Source organism: Stigmatopora argus, chromosome 3, assembly GCF_051989625.1.
Source record: "Stigmatopora argus isolate UIUO_Sarg chromosome 3, RoL_Sarg_1.0, whole genome shotgun sequence".
Classification (NCBI taxonomy): domain Eukaryota; kingdom Metazoa; phylum Chordata; class Actinopteri; order Syngnathiformes; family Syngnathidae; genus Stigmatopora; species Stigmatopora argus.
This window is the reverse complement of record NC_135389.1, coordinates 8709451-8719254: the sequence shown is the minus strand read 5'-3', so window position 1 is coordinate 8719254 and position 9804 is coordinate 8709451. Positions and strand designations below refer to the sequence as shown.

Sequence of the window (9804 nt, the reverse complement as noted above, 5' to 3'; positions counted from 1 at the left end):
TGAATAATGTTTTTGATTTCAAAATATCGCTAGTGTCAACAATGGTCAACATGATTCACAAAAATACATAATAGGATAAATATGTTCATTCATTTTCTGAACCGCTTAGCCTCATAAGGGTCACGGCTGACTTTGGGCACGAGGCGGGGGAGAACCGTTCATGCTTACACTCAAACCTAACGGCAATTAAGAGTGTTCAAGCAGCCTACTGGCCCGGCAGCTTGAGTGGTTAGAACGCTGGCCTCACAGCTCCAGGGTCCTGGGTTCAAATCCAGGTCGGTCCACTTGTGTTGAGTTTGCATGTTCCCCCAGGGCCTGCTTGGGTTTTCTCCGGGTACTCCGGTTTCCTCCCACATTCCGAAAATGTGCATGATAGGCTGAATTGCCCCTATGTACGAGTGTGAGAGTGGTTTCCGTCCCCTCGTGCCTTGGAAACGGCTGGCCACTGACCGATTCAGAGTGTGTCCCCCCGCCTCTGGACCAAAGTCAGCTGGGATAGGCTCCAGCACCCCCTGCGACCCTAGTGAGGATGAAGCGGTTCAGAAAATGAAAAAAAGCAGCCTACCATGCATGTTCTTTTGGAATGTGGGAGGAAACCAGAGTACCCGGAAGACATGCCAACTCCCCACAGGAGGACCGACCTGGGTTCAAACCCAGGACCCCAGAACTGTGAGGCCAACGTGCTAACCACTCGTTCTCCGGACCGCTCTGGATGATAATATTGAATGGTAAACAAATGCAGCCTTTTCTGAAGAATGTAGAAAATAGTATTTGTATCTTAAATGTTTTGTGTGTGAATCAAAGCAGAAAAAGGAACATGATCACAAGACAGGATTGTTCATTTAGAAGTCCTGTTGAATAGTCAATTGGGGCTTGTTTTTAATGTTGGTGGTTCAGAGAAAAAATTATGAAAGTTATATCTCTCACATCGTCATGGACCAGATGAAAGATTTTTTTCAGTACTGGGATTTTAGTCGTTGGTCTATGGCCTTTGAAGGCAATGCTATGCTTTGAAGTCATGACTTTGGTATTTTGGTTGTCACTGCTTTGTTTAATGTTTTGCCAAAGTGGTGAGTGAGGAGGAGTGAGAGTAGAATTTTGAATAGATGCCAAGTAGACTACAATTTTTTAAAATTAATATAAAAACATAGTCTTTAAAATTTTAGGACACTGACAGAGACAATGCACAGTGTTTTATTTTCTTCGACTGCAATTGGGACCATTTTCAAAAGGACATTTTAACCTTGTTATATACTGAGGTAATGAATCATTTCAAGAACGAGCCAGATTTTCTAGCCAACTTGTTGACCTTTAGTAACAAAGTGTCTCTGTTGTTTTCCCCTCTAGACAAGTAGGCTACATCCATTCTTGTTTATGGTCTGTTTTTGTATGCATGCCAAAAGCAGATTATCCATCAACTCACATCAGCTTCATTAAGCTATATTTGTATTATCATGTCACACTTATGACAGATTGCCTCCAGTCTTCTGTATTCTGCACTAGGTGGTCTCATCTCACCATCATTATGGCACATCAAATTTTATTCAAATACCAATAAAACTACATAGTCAGCTATAAGGCCCCTATTGGTTTCTTTGGGTGAGTTGTTGCATTAGCTCACTGATACTGGGGGAGAGTAATCAGGACCTGGATCCAACCCAAAAAATGACCTGTCCTCACCCCTGCATGCTCGAGTGCCCCCTGCTTCATTCTCTACAATCTTTGTCACATACTTACTTAACTGATTGACTCTTTTGACACCTTCCAGCAGCTTCAATCATTTCGAGGAGAAAACAGCATAGGAAGATGTAGTGCTTTTGTGGTACAACAGACTGCGATGGTCTCGCAAACACACAATTTACATACAAATTACCAAATTACAGAGTTCCCGCACTGTCAGTGAATGGTATAATTCAAGAACGCCACCTTGGATAGGTTACATTCTGAAACTAGCAGAACAAGTGAGGCAGGAAGGGATCAAGTCAGCCTGGAGGAATATGCTTTTTCAGCAGGGTCGAAGAATTTTGTCATCACACGTCCTCTTGCCCTTCTATGTATTGATTTTCTCTACACTTCAGGCATGTCTGGCATAAAGCCTGTATGACTTTGTCACTGAAAACTGAGCTAATCGCAAAAGCTGAAAGTCTTCTGTCAAGCAAGCACTAAAAGGCCAATACCATTTCTTGACTTTACATTTACAGCAATAATGCTGGCAATTGTTAGTTTGGTACAAGTACCACAGTGAGGGCTATGCCAGTTTCTCCAGTTGAGTGGTGCATGAACACTTAATTACAGGAATAGAAATGACATACATTTGAAGCATTAAAATTACAATGTAACTGTGGTTTGGTAAAAAAAAAATCAAAACATTTATTAAGGTACAATTTCTAATGATAGTCGTTTCCTATTAGTGAGCCAAATCACAGCAATGTTCAAATTGTGCAGAAAATATGAGAAATTACACTTTTAAGTGTTATTTCTTACTTTTGTTGAACACTTGGTCCTCCATTTCAATAATTCCCTGTCGTTATGAAACGGACTAAGGATGGAAATTAGCCTTTGTTAAATAAATCAAATTCAAACTAGAAAGTATGAAAATAATTGTCTTTACTTGTGAATAAAATAATTCCATCGTGTCATTGTCGGATTTGTGGTAGTTTCACATCAAGCATTAATTGTGAACTCAAGAAAACAATGCTTTAAGCTTAATACTTCAGGAACTTGTTTTGCTTCTGAAATTGGATAGAATGTTTTGAATTGGAATGGAAAACTACTCAAAAAAGATGCCTGCTTATTAGTGTGGATGAGTGATTATGGCTTTTAACAACGCTTCCCGCTGACATTACAAAGTGCAAGCTTTTGCCAGTCTACAAAATGTACCTTTGAAGGAAAGAATTTTATCATATTTGTGCTATCTCAGAAATGGGCAGGTGCTGGTCTTTATGTACCTTCTATGTACAGTGAAATGTGTTTGAAAAGCTAGAGTGAAAAAGAAAACTCAAAGTCATTTCCATAAGCACACTAATACTCATTTACATAAAGATGAACGTCATGCAAATGAGTATGCTCTACAAAGTTTTACCTTTGCTGCAACTAAGCACCATAACTGAAAGCTCATGAATGCCTAAGCACGTCAATCAAATCCCATTCAATATTTTCGTTGTAATCTGGAGATGAAGAGCAAAACCGGCAACCACACTAAGTATCCCTATTAAAAACTATAAATCAACCCAGAACAAAACAGTAGAAATCCTTCATATGGGCGAACATAAACGGAACGTCGTGAATTTTGCTTATGTTATGATTTTTATGAACTACCTGAGCAGCTTTTGGACAGCAATTCAGTTTCACTGAACTTTCCAGGGTTTCTCTAGCATACATTGGAACTAAGTACTATTTCTGCAGCTCTTATGTCACGCTAATAATATTACAATTGTAGAGGAGGCAGAGCTTTGGGTTGCTGAAGATGCGGCTATATCTGGATCCGGTCCTCTAGGGGGCCTCGTTTGCGGGCATAAAGTGGACATGGTTGGGCGAGGGTGGAGTAAAAACCACATAGAAGATGATGCTCAGACCTCTAATGTAGTGTTTAAATGTTAAAACATCCCTGCCTGAAGGGCCCTGCGAGTCAATAACCCCTATTACCCTCCCACACTCATCCACTTCAGTCAAATGGCCTGTTGATAGTCATCACACCCTGGCTCTGTACACATTTGTTCCGCCACTGACCTTTAAATATTGTAAGTAAATATTTTAACTGTAAACACAGTATATATGATTTTCCACTTTCCATAAGCCATGAAATGACACATTTCTCAACCAATTTAACTTTTCTACATGTAAACAAATATTTCTTTACTCCACTTTTCCTGCTTCCGCAAAAGAGAAAATAGCCTAGTTTTGACAATTTAAGTAGTAGTTATTTCTTGGGAATAATTGGTGACTCATCAAGAAATTTAATTACTACACCAAAATCTTTTGTTAGCTACCTTTCTTCAAAAAATGTTTCTTTCAGTGAGCTGTTCTGAATGTTAATGTGTTGTGACGTAACACTGCACTGAATTGCAGAATATTGTCTTACTACTAAATATCTATCCGCTTGGTTGAGAAAAAGACTAACTTTTTTTGTGTACTAAATGAAAGCACAGTCAATGTATGCAGAGTTACTCCGCAACCATTGTGAGGATGTTTCAGAAAATGAATGAATGAATGAAGCGTTCTTAATGTGATTGCACATGGATTTTTCTTGACGTGTATTCACAACATACAATATATTGTAAAGAAATATACATCTAATTGCTTTAGTCTTTACATCAAAACAATAAAAATGGACTCAACTACCTAGACAATCGATGCATGACATGAAAGGAACAAAACTTATGAGAGGAAGAATGATAAAGCAGTGAGCAATCTTTTCTTTAATTTACAAGCATGTCATCACTGAGGGATTGGAAAAACAGCAGTTTTTATATTTTCTCTGACATACAGCAGTCTTTAATCATTTTCATTTTGCCCTGTGAGCTCTAGAAAATGCAAAACCACTACGTATTGAGGATGAGTTAAATACATCCAAGCCCAATGTTAAACTTGAATGAAATGTCGACCAAAAATATTTGTAGTAGTAGTTAACTGATAGGAAATATTTGCATTTCACACATTTTTTTCTGAGAAATTCATTGTTCTCTTGCCTGAATACAACTTCCATGATTTTAAAGGAACAAACCCCAGATCCATGACCTCATGTTTGTACCCCTGGTTTGAACACAGACAGGCTTTGTGTCAGCTCTCCTTGTACACCAGTGCCTGGATGTCCAGCTGACAGTGTGAAAGCCCCTCTAGGCGTTGCCCCAGCACCCATCCCAACCCCCCGCTTGACCCCTTATGGACGGTATCCACTCAGCTGTGACTAAGTGACTCTCTTCCTATGTGTTTTATAATGAAATCATTCAACCATGTGCAGGAAGTCCCCTGCACTATGTAACCTCGAAAGAATGCCAGTTACGTCTAACCACTCACACACAGCAGGGCCACTGAGGAGAGACCCTAATTAGTGACTTGTTGCATGGGAAACAAGCTAAACCTTCCTTTAGCCACGTTTAAAAAAAAAAAAAATCTATATAGGTTGTCTGCACCCCCCACAAAAAAAAACACCCTTTAGTAAGTGATCACAAAAATGTCTATTATTATGGTTTATTTCACAACAGTTGATTCCAAACAAGGTAAGTACAGAAGTGAAAATTTCACAACATAAAAAAATCACAAGACAATTCGTAGTCTTTTTAAAAAGTGTTTAATCATTTATGCCGAAAATGGCAACCCTTTCCATATTTTATAATATTTTCTATTCAGCCTACTCGCTTTGGATTTTTGTTAACCCAAAATAGTGCCGTTCTTTGCGTTAATTAAAACAATAGTTTACGTAGGCAATTTTTCAACCTATCGATGCTCGTAAATCGACAGAGGTAAAAAAAAAATCAATAAAATAAGCATTTGTTCTTTATATTTGTTTTAATGTAACAATTAATTTTAAAATGGATTAAAATTGATGATAGCAAAATTAAAATGTCGCATGAATCACGCCATTTTGTAGGGAGAATTACTTTTTTAATGGATGTTTTTTATTATTTTTCATCTGTGTGAATATGGAAATATTGTGATATCTCTCAAATTATAATATTGATAAGAACATCACAAACATTAATGACAATAACACGATTTACAAAATTATATATATATATATATATATATATATATACATATATATATATATACATATATATATATATATATATATATATATATATATATATATATATATATATATATATATATTGGTTTTAATATAAATACTGAAAACATTGGCATATACATACATATATATATATATATATATATATATATATATATATATATATATATGTATGTATATGCCAATGTTTTCAGTATTTATATTAAAACCAATCATTGCATTCTGGTGGGAGTCATATAAAGTCAGGGGAAAGAGATCAGGGTTAAAACCTTGAACATTAAAGACAGTCTGTATGCACAGCTGGTTCCTGTTTCATTTTCCTGGTGGGGAAATCATTGCGTGTGTGTGCGTGTCCATGGAGATGATCCTCCCTCTGCTCCACTGGAATGTTTGCAATGTGGACATAAAAAGGAAGATCAGTTGAAGTACCTGCAGATCAGTGCTGGGACCAGCTGCGTCTCAGCCGGCATGATGGTCACAGTCGGCAACTCATTGTACCCACACAGAAAAGTACCACATGTAAAGAGAAACAGCACACTAGCAGTTATAAGGGTGTAATTAAGCACCACGCACAGCTTTCAAGCTGTGAGCTATAGGAAAAGTTTAATTCATTGGGCTGCGTCACACAGGAATTTGTTGCTTATGGATGAGAATAAATTGGGTGTGGACTTCAACCAAATCAAACAGAATGTGTGAGTAATGTAGAAACGGTTAATTCTAAACTTTCTTTATGAAGCGAATACATTTCTTAACGTCATTATACATATCAGATGTTTACATGGCTAATAAATGAAATGGAAGAGTGATGTGAACAGTGGATACAGACACGTCGCTCCAAGTGCAAAGTGTGAGAGGCAGTGAAGCAGGAAGGTTGTGAGTCTGGTTTACACATGTAGACCACAGTTAAACATTGTGTTTAATCCCTGGTGTCTGCAATTCGTCGTAAATCTCTTTGCAGGATCCAACATGAACAGGCATGCCTAGAAGGTGCCCAGCTGCACGTGGTCCAAATAACCACCCCAACCCCCTCCTCACCTCAGTGAAACTCAAGTCGGCATATTAAATGTAGAACTAGAGGGCAACCCATTACCATGACCTCCTTTTCCTACAGTTAGTCCACATATTGAGCTATCAAGCCTCTGAAGCAGGTGTTGCACCGGATGAAAATGCTTATAGTGCCTACTTCACCCTGCACATGATGCTACTGCCATTGCGGCTCACCAAGAAAAACAACATATTGCAACTACCCAAGAGAAAAAACGATGGAAAATTCACTCATTGAACATCACCAGCTAACCCTCTCATCCCAGAGGTCCCCAAATTAAGATGTGCCTGGGAGTTGGCTGAACATACCAAAGTAGTAAAAGAAACCAGCTGCAGAGTAGCGAGAGGCTGAAAATATGACTTTCCAACTTTACTGCACTGTATATCATTGGCTTTTTTTTCTCAGAAGATTAGAGAAGTCCAATATGGAACCAATAAACGAGCGGCCTCAACTCTCGTTGTTGGCAGAAGGTTGAAGAAATTAACCTTTGAAAAACAGTAAACAAAACCCTCCGCTGGTAGTAAAAAAAAGCATTAATCAAGGGGAGATGCTTTAAATCAACAGATGAAACAAATTAATTAAGCCCTTGATTCAGGTGAAAGATGGGAACTCATTTCAATTTAGTTGGAAAACAGCAAATCCTTTACAAAATGTATTAAATGATGTCACTTGTCTCCTCCTTCATAAGTCCTAGTAAGATTATAAAGGATTAGCATGTTGTAGCGTGCCTTTGGCTGACAGGGCAGCTCAGAGGGAACATTCATGCCATTTAAACAACAATGAAAGCAGTGTTATGATCGACATAGCAGCTTGTTCATGCTGCTAAATGTTTGACACACCGAAATAAAAGTGAAACAGCACACAGTGTTTTAACATAAATTATTGTGTATTAAGAGAAAAAGGATGGGTGGGGGCAAGAAATTTTGGAATGTTACAAAGCTCATTAAATTAGTAGACCACTGACTTGCCAAAACAAGTTGGTGAAGAATATTTACAACATGTACAATGCAAATAATACATTTTAAGGCATAATACAACAATAACAATACAAGTGCCATGCTGCCTATAGGACAACTGACTGTGCAAAAAGATTTTCTAAAGAAAACGACCAGATGTATAACAGAGTATTAAATACTGTACACTGTAAGGCTTGGGAGTTTATCTTATCTAGATTACAGGCCATATGGCAATAATCCAAATATATAGAGAGCGTGAGGTCCTACATTATGTTAACCCATGCAGTCACTATTAGAGTTTTAACATCTGATCCTAATCAAATACAGTATGTACAAAGTGGGCTTCATAGTGTGAAATAAATCAGCAGGGATTAAAGATGGCACAGATAGTTATATAGTAGGCGTCACATTCTATCCATAAGAGGTAGTTCCGTTGGATATTCGAGACAAAAGTGACACGCTCATCTTCAGACTTCGACGTATTTCTCTTTGCAGCGTAAAATATGTTTGTATACTCTGTCTATTCTGTCCTGGAGGATAGTTGCGTGCTCTTCCGAGAGAAAGCCCAACTTGCCCGCCAAAGGTTCGCTTTCTCTGTAAAGCTCCAGAAGCCTTCTGCTGACGTCTCTGCGTCGGTGGAGCTCGGCCACGCGTTGCACCGTCTTCTCCCTGAACACGCACACGGAGCTCAGCACTGTCTGATGATATTGCTCCCACATGCCCAACACCCGGAATCCGTGCACCAGCCCGGCCTCGTTGTCGATAAAGACGAGGTCCCCGCGGGGGGTTTTCAGGAGATTGTTGGTGTCCCTCTCCATGATGCGCGCATCCCATTGCAGACTGAACAGATTGCTCACCAGCCGGTCAAAATTGGCTGACAAGTAGTCGAATAGGATCAAGTCACTCCACTGCACGAGACCCACCAGCTCTGCCGTCGTCTTATTCCGGAGCTCGGGGTGCAGGCCGCTTCGGTCCGGTCGTAGCGGGGCAGGTGTGACGACCCCGCTCAGATTGGAGACCCACTGGGCGAGAGAAACGACAGTGTGCTCGCTCCATTGTAACGCCTCAATGCGTGCCCTCACCTCCCCCCATTGCTCGCCGTAGCTGTTCATCTGGGAGAGGACCAAAGGGGGCAGGTTGGGGATCCCCAATAAACAAGCAAGATAATAGGTCAAAGTTTCTCCTTGCACCTGGTCAGCATTGATCCCGTAGCGCACACACGCTTTGGAACCATCGGAGAAAGTGGCGAGCTGATTGGACACCCTCCCGCATCCAGGCTCCAGCTTCACAACCCGGGATGCTCTAGCCCTGTCCCGCCAAGCCCGGGCGTATTCCTCCGTGAAGCCCACTGGAACTAGATCTTCCAGCCAGGTGCTCCAAAATATGCCACCCTTCAACGGGGAGTCCAACTCGAGCGACCCCCCTCGTGCGCTCCTTTTATCCCCATTCACGTGGTCATGGCTACTTCCATTGTGAGCCTTGATTTGGGTTCGGTGTGCCGCCGGGACAGCGAGCAGAGTACGAAAAGTTTTTGCGGAAAGATCCACGGGGAGTTTGGGGTAGAACGACCCCCCGACCGGCACCGTGAAGCCCCGTTTGTGTCGTTCCAAGCGCTCCTCTAGTGAGCTCCAAACGTAGAAAACGCCGGCGAATGCGCCCAGGAAGAGCAGTGCGAACAAGTTGGATGTCAGGATCCTCATGGCGAAGCTTACAATAAAAGATCCACTTCTATTCAAGCCACGGCTGAGCTGAGAACCCCTGCGCCCCTCGTTCCCAGTGGCTGCCAGGTTGGATGAGAACGGGACTCCAAACATGCGCGTCGTACATCTCCCCGGTCCGTTTTCAAAAGTCTTCTTTTTGCGGAAACATTTTTGGATCTGTCCTTTAATGAACCCTCTTCGTCGTTGCTCTCTGGTGATGGAGTGGCTCTCCGTCCGTGAACACCTCACTGCTTCTCCTCATCCTCTTAGTCGCTCTCTCCTCAGCTAAACTAGTGAGTGCTGTGTTAGTTTGATTTGTGGCGGTGTTGGCTCGTTGAGAAGCGAGGCGGTGAG

The 9804-nt window shown here is 40.8% G+C and overlaps 1 protein-coding gene across 1 annotated transcript; it reads right to left on the bottom strand.

Moving 5' to 3' along the window:
- Nucleotides 1-7650: 7650 nt before the first annotated feature.
- Nucleotides 7651-9804, bottom strand: fjx1 (four-jointed box kinase 1). Its single transcript, XM_077597473.1, has one exon. The coding sequence runs from the start codon at nt 9562-9564 to the stop codon at nt 8218-8220; it is 1347 nt and encodes a 448-aa protein (XP_077453599.1). The 5' UTR covers nt 9565-9804; the 3' UTR covers nt 7651-8217.